Source organism: Agelaius phoeniceus, chromosome 16, assembly GCF_051311805.1.
Source record: "Agelaius phoeniceus isolate bAgePho1 chromosome 16, bAgePho1.hap1, whole genome shotgun sequence".
Lineage (NCBI taxonomy): Eukaryota > Metazoa > Chordata > Aves > Passeriformes > Icteridae > Agelaius > Agelaius phoeniceus.
In genome coordinates this window covers 3,609,286-3,630,262 of record NC_135280.1, presented here as the reverse complement: position 1 = coordinate 3,630,262, position 20,977 = coordinate 3,609,286, and the positions used below count along the sequence as shown (strand labels likewise).

The 20,977-nt window shown below is 47.5% G+C and overlaps 2 protein-coding genes across 2 annotated transcripts in view; both read left to right on the top strand.

The window, feature by feature from the left end:
• Positions 1 to 10,574, top strand: part of FOXK1 (forkhead box K1) — a 56,630-nt gene extending 46,056 nt beyond the window's left edge. The window contains exon 9 of the mRNA XM_054643816.2: positions 1,168 to 10,574. Within this exon, the coding sequence (XP_054499791.2) occupies positions 1,168 to 1,388 (221 nt within the window). The 3' untranslated portion in view covers positions 1,389 to 10,574. The remainder of the gene's footprint in view (positions 1 to 1,167) is intronic.
• Positions 10,575 to 11,701: 1,127 nt separating this feature from the next.
• AP5Z1 (adaptor related protein complex 5 subunit zeta 1) lies at positions 11,702 to 20,664 on the top strand. The gene is made up of 17 exons (XM_077186971.1): positions 11,702 to 11,827; positions 11,990 to 12,127; positions 12,464 to 12,650; positions 13,602 to 13,743; positions 14,659 to 14,771; positions 14,947 to 15,115; positions 15,791 to 15,931; positions 16,263 to 16,300; positions 16,380 to 16,542; positions 16,804 to 16,982; positions 17,470 to 17,612; positions 18,361 to 18,510; positions 18,716 to 18,827; positions 19,215 to 19,312; positions 19,552 to 19,684; positions 19,783 to 19,997; positions 20,258 to 20,664. Exons 1-17 carry the CDS (start codon positions 11,787 to 11,789, stop codon positions 20,520 to 20,522), a joined length of 2,427 nt encoding a protein of 808 aa, XP_077043086.1. The 5' UTR covers positions 11,702 to 11,786; the 3' UTR covers positions 20,523 to 20,664.
• The last annotated feature ends 313 nt before the right edge of the window (positions 20,665 to 20,977 follow it).

Below are 20,977 nucleotides of genomic sequence, written 5' to 3'. Positions count from 1 at the left end.
AAATTTTCTGGTTCACAAAACAAAGCCTGAGTCTCTTGACTCTCATCTGTACTAAGTTAACTTCTCTTCAATTGCATGATTTAGGTTCTCTAAGTCACTAAGCTGTAATTGCTGACTGCCCTCATCTATACCCTATTTTTTTCCTTTCATCCTCTTGATACTCTACAGCTTTCTTCTCATGCCTTGGTAGAAGTTATTGGGCTTTGAGGGCCTTTGTTCTGTTGGCTTTGTTTATTTATCCTAGGGATTCTTTTTCATGCATTTAGCAGTGAACACAGCACTGATGTTCAGTCATTCCATCCTTTGCAAATGAGTCTGGAGGGCAGAGGATGTGCTGTTTCCTGAGTCCCCTTTGGCTTCCTCTCTGATTGATGCAGAGTCCAAAAACTGCATGTGTTTTGTTTTCCAAGCAGTGGTGTGTGCCAAAGTCAGTGTGTAAGCACATTCTCTGTCTGGAACTAGGAATTGTAGACATTTTTACGGAGGATTGCTACTTAAATCATCTTTTTTCTAACCACTTTCATTAATGGGAGGGTGAGACCTTGTGTCAGTAATGCAATACAAGATTGGAAGCCAGAAATTCCTTTATTTTGATCCCAGTTCTGATGGAACACATGTGGTTGTCTAGGGTAAGCTTCTTCCTGCCCCTTTTACAAGTGGGATGTCAGTACACTCAATATTGGGATTCTATTTCCCAACAGCCTGGTTTGTTCTTCCTGCATGAGCAGGGCTCAAGGGAGCCTCTAAACCTCCAAATACAAAGCCCAGCACATGGATGTTGGAGTTCATGAGAAATTCTCTGGCCACCTACAATCAGAACCACCTCTCAAAGAGATGTGTTGTGATTTTAGCTAGAGCTTGATCCTTCCCTGCTGGGAACAAATACTTAGCTAGCAATGCCTTGTTTGACAGTGCATGGGAAGAAGGAAGTTTTCCTGTGAAAGGGGTTGTTCCTGGTTTGGTAAACTTGAAAAGCTGAGGTTGTGGAGGGAGAGGGAAGGACAAGGCAAGCCAGGCTTTCAAAATGCACTGGGAAGCAACACTTGACCCTGTGCCAGCTGTTGTATTGAACAGTGCAATTTTCTTCTCTTGCTTTGCTTGGAATAGCAAACACTTGTTCTGCTTCACCCCACTAATTGTGCTTCTCTTTCTTATCTTCCTTCCCAGCTCTTACAAATCCACTGCAGCTCCTTGCAGCCCAGGCCAGCTCGTCCACTCCTGTTGTGGTCAGCCGGGTGTGCGAGGCAGGGACCGAAGAGACGGCAGCAGCCTCGTCCAGCGAGCCTGAGGCGAAGAGAGCACGGCTGGAGGAGCCCAGTGCAGCAGTGCCAGCCCAGGCTGCAGTCATCACACCCACAGTGCCACAGGGACAGGCAACCAGTGAATGAAGAAGCGGTGGGAGGAGCTGGAGTGATGGCGGGGTGGGCATGGGATGGCAGGAGCCCTAAAGCAGCTTTCACAGGAAACCAACCACAACTGTAACAGCTCAAAACACAGCTGATAAAGAGCTCTTTTTAAAGGCAGATTTTTTCAATGGGAGGACAACAGCTCTTATAATCACAAGGTGCCAAAAAGAATGGAAAATCCCTCCCAAGAACCCATATCTGGAACTCTGTTCTGTCTCTACTTTTTTTTTTTTTTTTTAAGATTCAAAAAAATACAGACAACTGATTGTATGACTGCTGGGATATTTTTAACTATCATTTCCCCTTTTGGCTCCAAGGGGATGGGATTTGCAGTTCAGAATCTAAAGGAATGTAATACAAATACAGTCTGCTCCCTGGAAAGAAAACTCCTCACGTTCTATGCCTTAATACCACGCTTCTGAGAGCTTTGAACCATAGGACCATTTTAAAAAGGTCACCTAAGGCAATCAAATGCTGAAAGATGGGTGCAGTATTTCACAACAACATTAAAGAAACATGGTACCAAGCTTAAAAAAAAAAGGCAAATGATTCTGGTTTTTTAAAACAGAAAATTCTGAATATAAATGTTTATTTATATGGGGATTCAGGAGGAAGAGTTACAGGGCTCAGCCACCTGGATTTCCAGATGAAATTTCTTTCCATTCCCTCTGAGGGAGAATAGGATGACAGAGGAACTGTATTAACTTGGTTCCTGTAAAGATGTTAAAAACAAAGGGGTTTGTATCTTTACAAATAATTTCTTACAATTATTCATCACTTGCTCTGGACAACAGCCGAAGTATCTTGATGCCTGAGGATCCCATGGGGAAGGGTGTCTCCAGGAGGCTCTGTGTGCATTTGATTGATCACAGCTTGTGTGAAGCACCAGCTTTTGTTCAAATTAGCACTGTAGGTGAAGGCATGGCCACTGTCTTTGTGAACTTGAGAAAATATTGGTTGATGTTCTGCACTAAAGCTGTCACCTTCACCTCTTGGTGGTGGTGTGGTTCTTAGCTTGATGGACCCTGGTCAGGAGGTCAGAGCTGACCCTCTTTCATGGCTAACAGCAAAATTCCTGTGTTACTCTTTGGAGAGGGAAGTTTAGGGCTTGGATGAGAGGCAGCAGAGGTCATACCATGGTTCATTCAAATTCTGTCAGGGTGTAGTAGACCAAGGCAAAAGACTTCTCTTTTATTTTCCATGTGGCAAAACTCACTGGAGGTCTTCCAACAGTTTTAGCATAATTGATTTGGAGGTTTGCTTTCATTTCTTGGCTCCCTCTCCCATCTCTCCTGCCTTGAGGACCATTTGGGTTGGCCAGTAGGAGGAGGCCTTTACTCAAACTGTGTTCCAGGCTCCTCACGCAGTACAAGGATGTCTTTCAAGGAAGGCAGATTTGACTTGTGACACCTTATGACTGGCAAGGAGATCCACCCCTGCCTGTAGGCTCCAGCAAACCCCTTTGGCTTTACACCCTTTGCAGTCCCCTTGGCTTACATGTCTTCTGGCAGCACAGCAGAGATTTTTTAATTTAACAAATGTTACAGCTTTGGTAATGGCAAGAGAGACTTAAGAGGGGTGGGCTGTGCCTCTGGTGGGCTATCCCCCATCTGTACTGATTTGCTGTCCTGTGCAGCCTGACAAGGCAGACAGGCAAAACCCACTGCAGAAACATTGCAAAAAGCCCTCCCCAGTGTGCAGTAAATGATACTGTCAGCATATCCATGGGGATTAGGGGCAAGGCACAGCCCTTCACTGCCTGCTGGAATCTGGGCAGGAAGTCCACAAGGTAACAGCTGGCATCACTTGTTCCCTTCTAGGTTTCCTTTGTCTTTGCCAAATCCTATTCAATAACCAAGTCCCACCACTTGAATAAAATCCAGACATGTTTAATTCTCAAGTCCATTATTTTGTGAGAAATATTGCTGAAAGAAGGAAAGAATTTCTTGCTCTCATGATTTGCGGTTACTTTCTGCGGAGAGAGGCGCATAAAATATTCATGACAGATCATTTATCTCAGCTGGGCTTTCAGAATTCAGGTGTGTGCCCTTAGTGACAAGTTATTAGATGGGATTTTAGTACTTTGAAATGGTTTTGTGAAGGAGGATTGTTAGAGACCACAAAGTAATTGAAGCAGGCTGGCCTCCAGCTGTCCCTTCTCCCGCTAGGAAGGCGAGGTGTGGCGCAGCGGAAAAGCACAGAGATTAGCTCTGTTTTCTGTAGCCTTTTCAAAGCCAGGAGTCAATAAAATGAACTTCTAGGCAGAAGGCACAAGTGAGAGTGCAGCACAGTCTCTGTGATGAATCATTACTTTCGGGTGACTGCTGGTTTAGGTACAGGCACGCCTCTGAAACAGCCCCGAGGCTCGGGAGCGCTCCGGAAGCACAGGACTCCTTGGGTTTCCAGAATGTTGGGTGAGTCAGAGCAAGATGAAAAACCAACAGAAAACTGTTCAGAATGTGGAGCTGCCAAGATTCTGTGGATTTTTCTTTGCTGATGCTTTTCTCTTGAAGAGTCTAAGTAATTAAAACCTGAACTTCTGTAAACTAATCCAGCACCATAGAAAGACATCAGCTGAGTGAAAATGTTTTCATCCACCATAAAGCTGCTGCTTTGTAGATACCTCTTGAAAGTCCATCCTCAGGTTGCGTGTGTAGATCTGCCTCCTGAGTATTTAGAACAGAATAACACTTTCTGTCTCTTCTTTTTGTGGCTCACAATGCCTGCTGGTTCAAATGGGAGTTGAGGATAAGCAAATATCTTTGTTCTGTTCACCCTTTCTGCTTGAGATGTCTGGAGCTTGTCAGTTCACCCTGTCAGGGGGTTTTTGCTTTATCAGTCTGTTGCATCCCTCTGCTGCTGTAGGAAGCAGTCCTGCCACTTGCAGATTTTTTTGTAGGTTTGGCTAAACATTGCCTGGTACCAGGTAAAATAACTGTTCCTGCTAAATCGTGTTGAGAGCTGTGGAAAAGTGTGGTCCTCATCCAGAACATGTGAGATGAAGACATCTTCTTTCAGGCCTCCAGATGAATTCTTTCAGCACCGATCAGTCTGGATGACAGCACCATTCTCTCTACATACCAGTCCTGATTCTCCAGGCTGCAGAGGTGTGGTGGTAGAATTAAGTCTTCAACTAGAAAGAAAATATTTACCTTAATGGTTATATGCAGTGCTCAGATTATTTTAAATTTATAATCTGACTTGGTTTTATTGTCTAAAAAGTTGCATCTCCTCTTTGATTACATTAACTAAAGGTTTAAGGGGAAGTGAAGGTGGAGGTTTCACTGGATTTTCTGCTCTCTGTGTAATGAAGGTCAAGGCATATTGAATATTTAAACTGCAATAACTTGGACCTGGGAAAACTGTAAAAGCAAGTTCTTCATGTGTGAATTCACTTTCCACCATTCCCTATTGATTTTTTTTTCACCTTAGGCAATGACATTGACTAATTTTACTTTGATCACAGTTAGTTTATAGCAACTTTCTTTGCCCCAGTTTGCAAGAGTTGAATGCAGTCGTTCTTTGTTCTGTTCCACTGGAATTCCATGTTGTTTGTCTTGACCTTGGCTCTTATGATACAGAAAGCTTTATAGAGAAAGATCAATTTAATCTGATTTAGTGATAACACAGCACAGTGCTGAGCACAAAATTGAAGTTCATGATTAGCTCATATATTCTTTTCAACTCTTTTTCCTTCCCATATTCCTCCCTCCCCCATACCATTAACACTGTCCCCTGTAGCATATCCAGTCATTTTTATCCACTGACAGGAGCAGCACCTTGCATTAAGCTCTGCCTGAGGACTCAAGAATGAAAATACCTGTGGAATACATGGAGCTCCAGAACAGGTTGAGAAAGGTCATTTTGGTCGCCCTGTATGAATTTTCATGCTGTGTTCTAGACATGTTACTGTTGGGCAGAGCTTATTCAGGAGAGTGTTTTCAGAGATATGTTAAAGCTTTGTAAGGAAAGAAATAACAGCTCAAGCTCTTACAGTGCTTCTGCCATCAATGTCATGGTCTAGCATCAAATTTTGGGGGGAGTAAACTTGATTTTGCATGTTTTGTCTTTTGTACTGACTTAGAGCTGTCATTCAGAGTTAATTTCCACTTTTTTTTTTCCTTTTTCAATAGTGAAATGCCCACAATGGAATAAAACTTGGAGCACAGAAGGCTAGGGACCTGTATCTAAGCAAGTGAGAGCATCTGACCTGAACTCTTTGCAGTGTGGTGTGGAACACTTCTCCCTGCCTGCTGGGGATGTTCTGTTGGTGTTGGAACTTTTCATCTGTGTCAGCAAGGGGGTATTTGTTTGGTATCACTGGTGTGTGCTAGTGTGCAAGTGAATGTCAAAATGTAGGGTGAAGGAGAAGTGTTTCCTGGATTTGAGGATCTTGCATTTCACCTAGTGGTAGTTCTGTACCTCTCCTTAGAGAATCCACTCTCACCACACAAGGTGAAAACTTCTCAGCAACATAAGAAGAATTTCCCATGCAGCTGCATTTGTTCCTGACCTCTGAGGAGAACCCAGCTCTGCCTCCTCTGTGTGTTGCAAATAGGAACTTGAAGATTCCAGTAAGATTTTTCCAATTTGTTCCTTCTCTTAAGGCTGAACCAGCCTGGTTGTCTTGGTCTCTTTTTATCCATCAGGTGGAATTGTGCTGGGGAGCCCAAAGGCAGAGACAGTGCTGCAGACATGATCTGGGGAGTGCTGGATGGGTTGGAAGAGGAATCCCTTCCCTTGGCCTGGTAGCTGCACTTCTGCCAGTACAGCCCAGTACCTGTTTGGTCTCTTGCTGCAAGGCAAATGTAAAGTGTAAGGAACAAATCACAGGGTGGACTGGATTGCATTTGTGCAGAGGCCACCATGTTGTCTCTCTCTTCCAAGGAGCAGTCCTAGCTTGGGTCTTTTTGAGCAGGAAGCAGCACTGAAGGATCCTGATCACTTTTAAAGATACCTGTGCATAATCTTATCAAGTGATAGTTTCAATCCAATGTGGAAATTGCCTTGAGTTTCTACCTGCTGCAAAATCTTTGAGGTTTTTTTTTTAAGTCCTGCTGCTAATAAGTTGGACTAGGGCATTAAGAATGAACCTCTAAAGGAACAGGATGTGTTTCATAATTTTGCCCTTGCTGTACACTGAGTTTTTGAGTTTGCAGATGCCACCCTGCAGTAAATGATCTGTCTTCTCTTGCCAGCCAGTCTCTTGGGCAGCTCCTGTTTCTGCTCTTCATCAGTTTTTCCCCTCTATTTGTAGTTACATCTGTCAACTCCAGAGTTCTTTAATCCACCTCCTAATTTAATTCCATTGCTTGAAGGTCTGCATCTGGCTAGGATTCTTGTGTCAGGTTGCAGTTACACGAGTAAACAATCTGTTGTAGAACTTTTTGTGTCCTTCTGGGTGAAAAATGATGCCCAAGCTGCTGCTACTATAGCATACACACTACTGCTGGAAAGTGTAGCTTCCAAAGGAGCCAGCTGTGCTGCAGAGAACAGGTACACTACAAGGTCATCTGGGCTGCTGGAGCTGATGCCTTCTTGCATGTTGATCTGCACCTGATCAAAACATGGCTGGGGAATCTCTCTCTGGGCTGGGATGTGTTAGATCAGCACCTCTCTCTGCTGGGTGGGTTGTTTGCAGGTCAGTGCACGTGTTTGTGCATGCAGGTGTGGGTGGATTCCCGTGCCATGACCAGCAGTGGGAATTCTGTAGCTCTGAGAGTGGGCTTTCTCTGTTAGGGTGTCTTTCATGGGGCAGCAATACACCAGGGAGCATTTTACTTTGGCCTGAGCAAGACATTTTGAAAAATACTTGGTTTTCTTGGAGCACTATATTTAAATTCCAAATTTTGAATCAATTTGTGACGTTTGTATTTATATGTTTGGAAAATTCTTTTGATACCTTTTCAATTTACCAACACTGAATTAAAACCTTTCAGAATGTATGGTTGGTCCTCTCCTTATGTGTCACTTTAAGTTTCAGAGCACAGGGTAGTTGTGCCAAATCTACTCCTTTGCTCTCAAGACAGAAAAAAAATTTGACAATTCATGGGTGGCAGCTAAGGAAGAAACCCTTTAAATATTTTTTTTCAGAGAATATTAAATTAGATCTGTGTAAACATAAAATTTATATTTATTAATGTGTGAGTGTGTGAGCGTGTGTGTCAATATAGATATATAAATGGTCCATGACTATTTCCTTCTCTTGAATGGTACTTACACAGACTTTTATACAGAGTGTTGGTAATTCCTGCACCAGGCACTGACTCTGAAAGAATGATAAACCTATTTTTGTAATGAATGTGAGCAACCAGTGGAAGCAGCTTTACTTCAGTGATTGCTTTCATTCCTCTCACAGAGCAGAAGAGGCAGCTTGGTACTTGCATCTTCCTTGTGTAGCATCTCCCTGCTTCTGCCTTTGTCCTGCTTGCAGCAGCCCCAGCCCACGCTGCTTTTCTGGCAAGGAAACCCCCCCAAATGGCACTAATGAAAGCTGGAATCCTTTCTTGTCTGCAGTTCTCTCTAGGTGCAGTATCAGGGAGCTCTTTACAGATTCTGCTCTGTCAGTAATGGGACCTGATTTCTAACAGAGGAGATTGATGGGGGGTCCACGAGGATGGTGCAAGGCTGAGGAATTCCTCTCTGTCAGGTGGCTAAGCTAACACTGGGGCACTAGGAAATTGTTTCTTTTCCTCTGTGGTGAGATTATTTTCCTTTTGTCATGCTTCTGTCTCTTTTTGGGGTGAGGTGTGTCTGTATCCCCTTAAAAACAAGCACAGAAGAGTTTTTCTAATGTTTCCATTCACAGGGAGTAAATTTTACTGAACTGGCCAGAGTTCAGATGTGATTTAATTCCACAGGGATCACTAAATTCACAGAAGGGTGTATGTTGAACCACTTGGATCTTTTGAGAACAAAAGCAAGTGATATTTGACTTTCTAATCCTAATTGCTCTTCCAGAAGCAGAAATTCTCTGTGAGGATCTGAGTGAAAGCTTCACCTCAGCAATCCCTGCCTGGTGATGGGGCTTCAGTTCTTCAGGGAGAGGACAGGGTTGGTGGTAGGAAGAGTGACCAGAATAGGAGCAGTGAAAGGAAGCAGCTTTCCTCCTCATCCAGCAGAAAACAGCCCCTGTGAAACCCAGACTTCCCCTAATATTTGGTTGTGTCTGCTGCCAGGTTATGCTGTGATCTGGACCTCTCTGTCCTGCTCCTACCCCACCTCACTTTCACCTAAAGCAGTCTGAGACAGAGCCTTCCTTAAAGCTAAGGGCAACGGTGAGGAGAAATGTCTGGTAGCTGATGAAAAATGAGATTTAAATGGAGCAGAAAAAGTGAGAATTCCTTCGGTTTCACTGTCTTGCTGCTAAAAGTCTGGTGCAGAACATCCTGATGTTCTGCTGATTTATATGCTGCTCTTGGGAGGTGGGCAGGCTGCTAAGTTGGCTCTGTAGCAATTGAATTACTGTAAACCTAAACTTGCTTAATCTCTCTTTTTTTTTTTTTTTCTCCCTCAAATGGGCTTGAAGTAGAGGGAACCAGAGTATTATTTGTAAGATCTTTTTGCTTTAATAGAAAACAGAATGTAAAAAAAAAAAAAAAAAAAAAAAAAAAGAAAAAAAACCAAAAGCAAAACCAAACACATTCAAATATAGTGATACAGAAAATGGCTTTAAAATATGAAAATCTTACAAGACCATATGTTGTGTTGGGTTCTGGACATGCTGTTTGTGCTGAGGAGGCTGGCCTTGCCCAGCCTGCCAGCCAACCTCCACGTAGCCAAAAAGAGCATTTTAAGAGTCTGTAGCTATCCAAAGGACTGTTATCCAAAGGACTGTTAAAAGCTGTTTAGGGATAAATCAAAAGCTGTGTGTGAGCAACGGATGGTAAAGCTGGAAATTCACATCCAACCCTGAATAATTGCTCTAATAAAAAACAAAATCCAACTCTCCCCCCTGTTCTGCAGATGCTCATTCCCACCGAGTCCCTGGGGAAGGCTGAAAGGAGAACCTGAAATACCTCAGTGGCTTCACAGAAGGGTTTGCTACAGAGATCTGGGCCAGCCTTACCCCTTTCACCTCGGTTTGGCACTTATTTTATAAAATAAGAAGGTGATGGAAAGGGGAAACTAAAGCCATGCTTGCATTTCAGTTCCTGGTGTTGCCTGTGCAAGACACCTCCAGCCAGATGTTTTGGGCTTTGTGGGGTTGTTTTGGTTTTTTTTTACAGCTGATATCAAAAGTTGTTTTGGGGTTTTTTTGTGACTTGTTTTCGTTATCAGTGCTTTTTTAAAAGCAGGTGTGTATCCCAAGGGGGGAGCTCCGTGGGGGCAGTGGATGTGAAGTTCATGTTCTTTCTCTGGCCATGCTGCTGCTCCTGTGAGATGCTCAAGGCAGCCCTGGCTCCCAGCAGGGTGTGGGATCCTGCATCCCAGGAGCAGGACCTGTGTTTCCACTTCAGATGGGATACAGTGGTTTTGTTTGTTTGTTTTTTTAATATAGAGCCATACATTTTTTAAGTAATTTGAGATCTGAATGTGATTTCTAATGTATCGAGAACGTTAATATTTTAAAGCTATAACAAAGGTTTAAATTTCTACTTTTTTTTTTTTTTTCATTTATTTTAACTGTTCTGTTACCTTAATTTGATGTATGTGGTTGGGGAATGTTGCTTCTCCTCTTAGCATTTGTTTCTATAACCAGAAATAAAATTATATATGAAAGAGAAAATGCCCTGAAATTGCTTTGCTGTTTTTGGGTGCCAGATTTGGCTCCTTGCAGTGTAACATCACAGGGGGGTTGAGTTTCCTGCAGCAGTGAGGGGACTGTGTTTAATATTTTTTCCTTTTTTTTTTCCTGTAGGAAGGAAGTGTGTATCTGCACACCTTGCAGTGTTTGGAGTTCAGACACCCCACTTTTGATCCCTTGTCAGTTATTTGGGCAGCTGTTGGCTCACAGCAGAGTGAACATATGGACTTGTGTGTTTGAGATCTGTGATGCTTCCCCTGGGGCTCATAAAGGATTCCTCCAGCTCCAGCTTTTGTTTTGTCATGAAGTGAAACATTGTTATTTTGAAAGTTAAACTATTCCAGTGTGTTCCCCTGTAATTTATAATAATTGTTTTCATTTAAGCCTGTGAGATCAGAAAACAATACTTTATCTGTCTTGTAGTTAGACTTTTCCTCCTTTTTCTTCCTAATGCAGCTACAATTTAAGTTCTGGGTTTATTTTGACTAAACATTCTTAGCTCCAAAATTAAATAGTAATATATTTTAAGGCCTCAATTGACATAGAGTAGCTGTAATTCATAGAATTTTAGAACCATTGAATGGTTTGGGTTGGAAAGAACATTAAAAATCAGCTCGTTCCAATCCTTGCCATGAGCAGGGACATCTTCCACTGTCCCAGGTTGCTCCAAGCTCTGTCCAGCCTGTCTTGGTCACTTCCAGGGATCCAGGGGCAGCCACAGCTTCTCTGGGAATCTGTGCCAGGGCCTCAGCACTCTCACAGGGAAGAATTTCTCCCCAATATCCCATCAAACCCTGCCCTCTCAGTCTGAAGCCGTTCCCCTTTGTCTTGTCACTCCATGCCCTTGGAAAAAGTTTCTCTCTTTCTTGTAGTCTCCCTTCAGTTACTACAGGATGGGTTTTTTATAATTGACTAATTAAAAAATTAATAACACAGTACACAGTGAGCAAATGTATTGATCCAGAGCCCTTTCTGGGTGGTGTATTTTAACATTATCCTGTCTTTGGCTCCCTGCGTGCTGCTGCTCTGCTGGCTGATTGCCCAGGCATGGTGCTAATGAACTTTAATGCCAGAAGAGCACAGGGCAGGGAATTACCAAAGGCAAAGTGCCAAATCCCATCCCCTGGCATCTCCTCCGCTCCAGCTGTGTTAGCAGTCAGGAGAGAAGGTCCTGGTGGATTTCTGACTTCTGGGAGTGCTGAAGACTGAGCAGCTGGTTTAACATCTCGTACCCGTTTTGGAAATCTCTGTTTTATGAACAGGTTGCAGGAAAGGCTGATACATTTATTGTCTTTTACCATCACTGCTGCAGAAGCCCCAACTCCCATCTCTGCCATGTAATGATGTTCTCCATAGGTCTGAATGCCTAGAGTGGGGTGGCCTCAGAGCCCAGCTTGTGCTCAGGCTCCTGAGGTGGGGGATGATAACGGAGCCCCTCGGACAGTCCCTTTGCAGCCACCAGCGCGGATTTTGGTCACCCCCTCCGCGCCTCTGCGAGCCCTTCCCGCCGGGCGGAACCTTCGTGCAGCAGCCGCCGCGTGCCCCCGGAGCCAGCGCCGCGTACCGCCCGCCCATGGGGGGCGGCTTTGGCCGCGTACCGCGGCGCGGCGGGCCCAGGCGGCGGCGGGGCCGGGATGTTCACGGCGGCTGCCGAGAGCTTCCTCCGGCAGGCCAGGTGCGACAGGGGGACAGGGACAGCGGCACGGACCCCTCGGTCCGGGCGGGGCGGTGGCGGGAGCGGGGGGCCGGGCGGAGGGGCGGGCGGTGAGTACCGACCCTGCAGCCCGGAGCTTCCCGAGGGGGCCCGGGCTCTGACAAGCCCCGACCGGCCCGGCAGGGAGATCCAGGAGGAGGAGCTGCGGAGATTCACCGCCCGCGTGTCCGCCCTGCTGCAGGGCCCCGAGGCCGGCCCCGAGGCCGTGGATGGGCTGCAGAGGCTGCACCTCACCGTGGCCGCCACCAAGTACCCCCGCAAGTGAGTGAGTGCCTTGTGCCCCCCGGGTGTTCGAGATGCGTTACCTTCTAACCAAAAAGCAAGGGCTCTAAAATAACACGCTGCCTTGAAAACCCTAGGTTTACTTTGAACACCAAGCCCCTCTTTGCTTTACACCCCCTTGCTAAGCAGAAGTGCCCATCTCCTTTTGCAGCAAGGTTAACAAGTGTTGGTGTCACTGAGGCTTCACTCAGAAATGAAGGTGGTGAGTGGCATTAGGCACTGTCAAGGGGGATCATCCCAAAGCCAAAATTATGCAGGAAATAAACATCTGGATCTTTTCTTGCCTTGCAGTGGTGTTTACTGTGACTCTTGCAGGCTCGATGGCAAGTTTGTGGAACAGTTGCAGACAGTGCTGTGCTCACCCAAAAGTCCTGAGCAGATTCAGGTGTTGTGTGCTGCCATCCTGAGAGAGATGTCACCTTGCAGCGATCTTGTCCTCTCCTGTGATGAGATTCAAGATACAAAGCTCTTGAGCCTGGTATCCTCTGTCCTTCTGGCTCAGGTAAATGACCTGTCAAATCAGAGATCTTCCCTTCTCAATATGGATTTGCTTTTTGATTGTTCCCTGCTCCTGAGCTTCTCCCTGAGCTCAAGGAGAATGAAAATCAATTGTAAGTATGTAGAAAAAAGCAGAGGTATTTCAATGTTTATTTAAAGGCTCTCATTATTCTGCTTTGCATGGGAAAAAAATGGCAGATTTTTGTGTATAGCACTTAACTACAAAAAATGCTTAAAATTATCATGTTTAGACACTGAGATCCTCGAAGCCAAAAAGAACCCTTTAGAGCTGGCTGCTGGAATAGATTTCAAATCAGGGTTGCTTGAACCTGGGAAAGATTTTAGATATTCTCCTTATGATATTGGCTTTAATGTTCACATATAAAAAACATACACAGAACCTACAAAACATGTAAAACTGTAAATGCAAATGACACTTCAAAGGTCCAGATTCTCCATGAAGAGAAGCAAACATGAGGATCTCCCTGTTTTGAGTGCTGTCTAGGGAACAAGCTAGAAACTTCTCTTTTTCCTCTCCTTCTTTTACTTTTATTGTGCCTGTTAAAGGTAAAATATTTTTGTGAAACTTCTCATTCTGAGTTTCACTGTGTGCTTAGAAACATCTCCAATGTTTCTGACATTCATCTGAGTCTGCTTAACTAAAGGAAATGAAACAGAAACCAGCAATGTGTTATTTATGTGCTGCCTCACAAAGCTCCTCTCTCCCATATCCAGCCTTGGGACTGTCCTGCAGTTCCAGGATGTAAAAATACATAAGCAGCACCACAGTTTGGGATCTGTGAATTCAAATTGCAGAAAATCTCTGTAAAATGTGCTAAAACCCCCTGTGCTGTTGGTTATTTTTGTGTTTGACTTTGGTATTGATGCCTGGTGGAGGAGATTGGTCTCTAGTAGTGGTAGATTATTTATCTTTACCTCTTCTTTATTTTTTCAGGGAAATAAGGGTGAAGTGGCAGCTGTGGGGCAGCGTGTTGTGCAGCTCCTTGAAAGAAGACTGCCCGAGGGTCAGAGTGCTCGGTTCCTTCTTCCTGTCCTGGCAAATGTCATCAGCCTTTCCCCAGAATCCCTAACAGAAGGTAAATCTATAGGAAGGGCTGAGATTGCCACCTGGCTGTGGTCTGGGTACTGATCAGAAGGCTCTCAGCTGGAAGGTGCTGTCAAATGAGAGAGCTCTGCTGTGAGGAAAGGGAACTTACTGGGTGAGATGTATTCCACCACACAGAACTGGGACTGGGCCTTCCAGTCAAATCCTGGCCATGGATTTGTATAACAGGAACATGTGCTCGAGCTGAGGTCTCCACATGCAGCAGGAGTGTGAAATTGTAGCTGTCCTGAAGAGCATCAAGCCAAGAGAGAGAGACAAACAGAGATGTGCCTGTGCTCGTGGTCAGGAGAGCAGCAGGAACAGCTAGAGGTGCTCTTCAGCAGAGAGGCAGCACTGGGTGGGTAGTGGGGAGTTACCCTAGGAGAGCATTCCAGGCTTAAAATGCTGGGGAGTTGTGAGCAAGTTTCTGGGAGTTTCCTGTGAGGTTTGTGAACTTCATGCAGTGTGCCAGAGAAGCTTTGGGGGAGGATGTTGGGCTGGGTGCATGGGCTGGCAGAGCAGGAGGGATCACCTGCCCCAGCTTCTGAGAGTTCCCAGGGAGGGAGCTGTGCCTTTGGCTGCAGAGCTGAAGCCTGACACTGCCTGAATAATGTGACAGTGGTTTTGTACATTCCTCCCAACAGCAGCTGTGGATGGAGACAAAGGAACAAGTGTCTCTTGGGTGATCTGGTAGCAGAGTCCTTGGCTCCAGCACTCACTCCCTGCCTGAGGGGGTATGAGGAGTATAGAACATCCACCTTGGGGTACCAGTTTCTTTATGGATTGCTGGGTCAGAGAGTGATCCAGGCTGGAGAAAAAGCACAGGAATTGAGGGTTAACAGGGACATGTTGCAGAGGCTGCTTCTCTGCCCCATCTAGCAATGACCCTGTCACTTCCTTTGTACAGAACAGATCAATGTTGTCAGTAAAAAGCTGGCTGACTGGCTGAGGTATGCAAGCATTCAGCAAGGAATGGCTCAACCCTCTGGAGGCTTCTTCTCCAGTCCCAGAACCAAACAGGTGAGTGCTGGGTTGCCATGGTGACCTCACTAGAGCATTTGTTAGTCTGTTACCTGCTGGTTTGAATTCCCAGAATCACATTCTTTTGGAAATGGGTAGTCTAGAAGTGCTGCTGTTCTTCAGCATTTTTGTGGGATATGCCTGGGGCTCTGACCTGCTGCATCTTCTCTCTCAGCCTGCTCCTATCACAGAGGTGGATGGTGCTGTTGCAACAGACTTCTTCACAGTGCTCTCAGTGGCTCAGCACTACACACAGGACCAGTGGCTCAACGTGCAGACTTTCTCCATGCTGAGAAACTGGCTGCTGTTCTATGGGGGCAAGGAGCTGGACACCCTTAATGCAGGTAGGGATTGAAGGTGTGGTCTGCAGCCCCAGGAAGGCTGTGTGCTCTCTGATATCTGTCATATGAGGTGGCTGCACCAGCAGCCCAGGAATTCCTCTCTTTCAAACTGATTAGATATTAGGAAGAAATTATTCCTTGTGAGGGTGGGGAGGCCCTGGCACAAGTTGCCCAGAGAAACTGTGGCTGCCCCATCCCTGGAAGTGCTCAAGGCTGGATTGGACAGGGCTTGAAGCAACCTGACATAGTGGAAGGTGTCCCTGCCCATGGCAGTGGCTTTGGAACTGGATGAGCTTTAAATCCCTTCCAGCCCAAACCATCCTCTCATTCTAAGTGACAGAATTATGGGCAAGAGTTCAGAGATCTTGCACTAGGAGCAGGGAAAGTTTGGGAATGAATATCACTAAACCTCCTGACTGATACTTATTGATACTTCCTTGGGGAATTACTTGTTGGGTGAGTCTCCTGTTTTCAGACAAAGCCCCATGGATTCCTAGGAAGGAAAGCCTGGATGATGTGAGACAGCATCTCCTTAATATTCTTGTAACATTCCCTTCTCCCTCAGCCTCCTGTTCTTCACTCTGCCCCTGGGGACAATCAGCTGCCTTTCTGTTGCTGGGCTGCTGCGTGGGTGCCATGGCCTGTGACGAGCTGACACGTGTGATGTTCACTGTGCAGGTGCCACAGCAGGAGGGGACAGCTCTGTGACATCCATGGTCCCTGCTCCAGCCACGCCTGGCCAGCTGCTCCCACCCAGGGAGCGCCTGCGGGACAAAGCCTTCGAGTACTGCCAGCGCCTTGTGGAGCAGAGCACCCGCCGTGAGTCCTGCCAGGGGGAGAAAAACACAAAATACTGCTGCACCTTTGGGCTGGGATCTCTGGAATCCTCTATTAGGGATGGGGCCTGCTGCAGCTGCTGGGGGAAGCCATTGACCAGCCCTGAGCTGGGGTGTTGGGAAGGATTTGGAGGCAGCAGTCGTGTTCTGCCTCCATGATTTGCAGGGGAGGCTGTGAAACTTGGTTCTCATTGGCCTGAATTTAGGATCTGTCTGTGTTCCTGCCTGCCCTGAAGCCAGGGTTAGTGCTCAAACTGACAGCCTCATGTTCCTGTGATGGCTCAAAGCTTAACTTGGACTCATTTCTCTGGCAGGACCCCTGAAGAAAGATGATGGAGACCTGCAAAAAGCTGTAAGTACACGGAGGTGGGGCTCAAGCTCTGGGAGTTGTGGTTTCCCCCATTCCATTCTTCATCTCTGCTCTCCTGCAGTGTCTCATTGAGGCAGTGACAATCATGGACATCATCTGCAAACAGGACTCCTCCTACGTGTGCCGTGCTGCCTCCTTCCTGAAAATCCTGCACAGCAGGATCTGTGGGGATGCCACTTATGCCAGGGCACTGCTGCCCATTGCCCAGTTCTTCCTGAACCACAGTAAGTCTTCAGCTCCCACCCACTCCTCCACAATCCAGTCTTGCCTATTCCAGCACAGCACTTTTGTCCTGGCACTTTGCTGCCTGCCAGAGTTGGTAATTCCACCTTGCCTGTGCTCTGGTATGGATGATCCCACCCCAGGAGCTGGGATGTCCCCTGCTCTTTAGAGGAACATAGCCCAGATCTGTCTTGGCCCCTGGAGCCCTGGCAGGGCTGCTGGCTGGGCTGGGCTGTGCTCAGCAAGGTGCTGTGTCCTCCCAGGCAGACTGGCAGCTGTGGACTCGGATGCCATCTACAAACACCTCTTCACTGATATCCCAGCTCAGCTCTTCCACAACCCATCACTGGCCTTTGAATTTGTCCAGTTCTGCAAAGACAACAGCCAGCTCTTCACAGACTCCTCCAGCATATTCAGACAGAGCTTCCCAAATCTCTTCAAGGTACAATGTGTTGGAGCAGAGGGGAGAGCCTGCTTCACATCCCCTTCTGTGCCCTAGAATTTCATTTTTGTACCCCAGAGCCCTCCATGTGCTTTCATGGCAGTGCTAGGGAGAGCACAGGCAAGAAGGATTGTTAAAAAACAAGTTTGATTTCGAAGGGGAGGAGGATTCTGGGTGTGTTCAGCACTGCCAGGAGAGAAGAGGCTGGGTTGGCAGGACTGTAGAGGGCTGGGGAGCACAGTGAACACAGGACACAGCACTTTGTTTCTGGAAAAGTTTAGGAAGTTGCAGCTTGCCAGCCACTGAAACAGCTGCCAGAGGCCTGTGTTGAGCTTCTAACAGGCTCCTGGGTTTTGACCAAACCCTCAGACTTTTTCTTTTCAGAAGTGACTTTCCCTTCTCATCACATCTGGTCACAGTGTGGAGTTGTCTGGGTGTGTGATGGAGTAGCAGGGATTGTGCAGCAGTTTGTGCTTGTTCCTTGCAGTTCCTGGCGTGGAACAGCCCATCTCTGATCTCTGAGTTTGTGGACCTTCTCCCATTTCTGCTGGATCCAGGCACAACCATTGAGATCTTCCATTTGCTGCTTGACCTGCCCTGCTTGACAGCAGCTCTGGACATCCAGCTGAGGTAATGCACCTTCCCTTCCTTTCACTTGTTAATCAGCATCTTAGCACTGACCAAAGCCCAGTGCACACTCCTGAGCCTCAGCTGGCACAGAGCAATCACTGCAGTCAGGTTAACACAAGGCTGCACAGATGTCAGCCCAGTTTTCTTAGCAATGTGTTGAACATGGGAAGGGAAGGTGCCCAGCTCTCACATTTCAGTACTGGACTGTCTTTGGGGCTCAGGGAGCTGTTGCCATTCCCCTCTCCCTTTCCAGCTCCAAATGATTGTCACATGTTTGAGGCTTCCACGAGCTACCACCTCAATACAGAGGTGAAATACCTATTCTTCCTTTCCTGCTCTTAGCCCTGGTTTTGGCTTTGTTCTCCTGGAGGCACACAGAATTTTCTTCCTGAGATCTTAGGAGCTGTGAGTGTCCATGAAGATGGGGTAGGACTGGAACTGGCTGTACCTCTGCTCTTCCTTGTCCTCCTGACATTACAGCTCTTTCTGGAGTGCTTAGAAAAGAGAGCCATCCTTGATGTTGGTGGCTTGGATGACTGAGGGACAGAGTGCCATTTTTCCCTTTCCCAGGCCAGACACAGAAGCAAGTCTGAAACTGTTGCCTGAATATGGGGGGCCTGAGCTCATCAGGTTGGCTCTCTGCCTTCCAGAGAGCCTGGATTAGACCTGGATTGCTGTTCAGTGTTCAGGATCCCAGCTCTGCCCTGGCCCATTCTCACAGTGCAGCACATTCTGTGTTCTCTGCTAGGGCAGCAGCTCTTCCTGCCTCTGAGAAGGCTGGGGCTGACCCAGCTGGGAAACCAGCCACGTGTCTGGAGGCCTTCCACCATCCCCTCTACAAGAGCATGTTCCAGTATCTCCTCCGCACCACGTCTGCTCCCGAGGATGCTCCAGACAGGTAGGAGCCTGCCTGCAGTGTGCTTCAGCCATCCAGCTCTGGGAGGCAGCACTGGGATTACTGGGAAAGGCACAGCTGCTCTGAGCTGCCGTGAGGTGGATTTCTCTTCCCTCTGTCAGCTTTGCCAGCACTCAAAGGCCTTGTGGGGAATCGGGAAGGGCAACTGGGAACAAACCTTCAGCAGTGACTCTTCTTCTGCCCACAGTCTGGTTGCACTTCGGCAGCTGCTGGGATCCCTGGCTGGCAGCCCCAGGGTGGTGCAGTGTGCAGAGACTGTCCCTGTCTTACTGGAGCTCTTTTTCAGGGTGGTGGCAGAGGTAGGTCCTTTTGGGGGATTTCAGTTCCCAGTTGTGCTGCAGGGATCTCTTATTATGTGAAGAGCAGTTGTAGATGCAAAATTGGGAAGATGCTGCAGCTCTGAGAGAGGGGAGGGTGGGATTGGTACTGGCATGAACCAGCACTGAGCTGGCCACTTGATCCAGAAAAACAGAAGAGCTCTGTGGAGCAGTGTCAGGTTCATTCTGTGCTCTCAGCCAGCTGTAAAGGAGAAAGATGAGAGCACAGTGAGTGCCTGATAGCTGCTTTGTGCACAGCTCCCCTCCTAGATCAGGCAGTTTCTCTGCCAGCTGTCTCACCTGGCTGGTTATTTTGGGGTTTGGCTGCTGGATGTCACAGGTCCTGCTGAAACAAGGGCTGGCTTTCAGTTTGCAGATGGCTCTCTGATAAACCAGCTGGTGGTGCTGCTGCTGCAGAGGAGTGACCAGCTCTATGAGATGCCAGCGTTTAAAGAGGATGTGTACAGGTAAGATGAGACAGGAGGCACAGCCCAGCTCCCAGCCCTTCCTCCTGGAGGAGCCTTTTCAGCTTTGACCCACTGTGAGGTACCTTTGAAGGGTGCAAAATGGGGGCTGCACCTTCATCCTGGCTGGGAACATCCTGAGGATACAGCCCTGTGCCAGTGGCTGGGTGCTGCCAGCCCCTCCTGGCTTTGAGCATCACCACGTTGCCCTGCTCTGAGCTGTGCCCTTGTCTCTGCTCCAGGGTTCTGGGCTCAAACTTGGCAATGCTCTGCGGGCTGCGCCCTGCGCTCGTGGTGGAGCTGTCCACGGAGATCCTGGAGTTCTCAGGAGCAGTCAGCAACATCCAGAGCAAGGAGGCCATCTTCACCCACATGGTGAGCAGGGCTGCTCCAGCTGCACTCTCATCTGATTTTCTGTTCCCTAAAAATGATTCAGTTCCCTTTCCCTGTGCTCCCTTCTGGCCTGGCACCAGGCGTGGGCTGTCGGCGAGTTCCTGTCGGTGTCGCACGACAAGCGCTGCACGGTGGAGCAGATCACGCGCTTCTTCGAGACCCTGGAGGCCGTGCTCTTTGAGATCACCCAGCTCAGGCCACAGGCCAGCACCCCCAGCTGTGCCCCCCGTGCCATCAGTGTCCTCATGGCCACCCTGACCAAGCTGGCAGCCCGCAGCCAGGACTTGATCCCCAGGTGAGCACCCGCCAAGGGTTGAAATGTGCAGATCTCAAGGGTCCAAATGGGGGTTTGTTGGTGTTAATTAATAATTGAGTCATGGAACTGAAAAAGGACAGAGGTGAGCTGTGGAAGGGCACAGTTTGGAGGAGTGGGATTCATCTGCTGACTAATGCTTGGTCACCTGCACTATTCTGTTGGAGTTTACACACTGAAGCAGTGACCTGGCTGGGTGAAAAGGTCCTGCCAGCTGATATCCATGTCCTTCTCTCCTGCAGAGTGTCCATGTTCCTGTCCAAGATGAGGACATTTGTGCAGAGCCCTGCTGTCACTTCTGTTTACTGTGAGGAAGACCTTGAGGAGATCCTTATACGTGCAACTGAGCTCATGAACCTGCTGAAAATGCCCAGTGTGGCTCAGTTTGTGTTCACCCCACCTGTGGCCAGCACACAGTTTCAGAAGGAGGTGAATGACTCCCTCCCTTTGGCCCTGAGGATGGTCACCCAGCTCCTGGAGCCTGCTCCAGGCTCCATGCCAGTGTGAGGGCAGTAACTCAGTGGACACTGCTGACACTCAAGGCTGAGGCCCTGATCTTAACTGGAAAAGAGGAACAAATGATTGTGAATGGAACAGGAATAAGGAGAGCTGAGGCTGCTCCTCTGGTCTAAGGCTGTTTGTATTTCTGTCCTAGTGCCTGTTGCTTTTTTATCTCCTAAGCTTGTTTTATCCCTTCCTAGTGAGTATGCATTGAAATCCTGGTGGATTTCTGCAAATGTTGCAGGAGAGTGAATGGTGCATTAATACCCTGCCAGCACACCCTGTCCCTTTGGAGATGTACTTGTTCCCTCCCTTCCTCTGCCTTGTTTCCCCTCCCCTTTGCTCTCACTACACCTGCATGTGCTGCTTCTCTTGCCTCTCCTTGCAGCAGATCAGGCAAAGGCCTGAGCTGGAGGAAGCAGAACTGACTCCATCACATGTGGGAGCCCTCACTGCTCTTG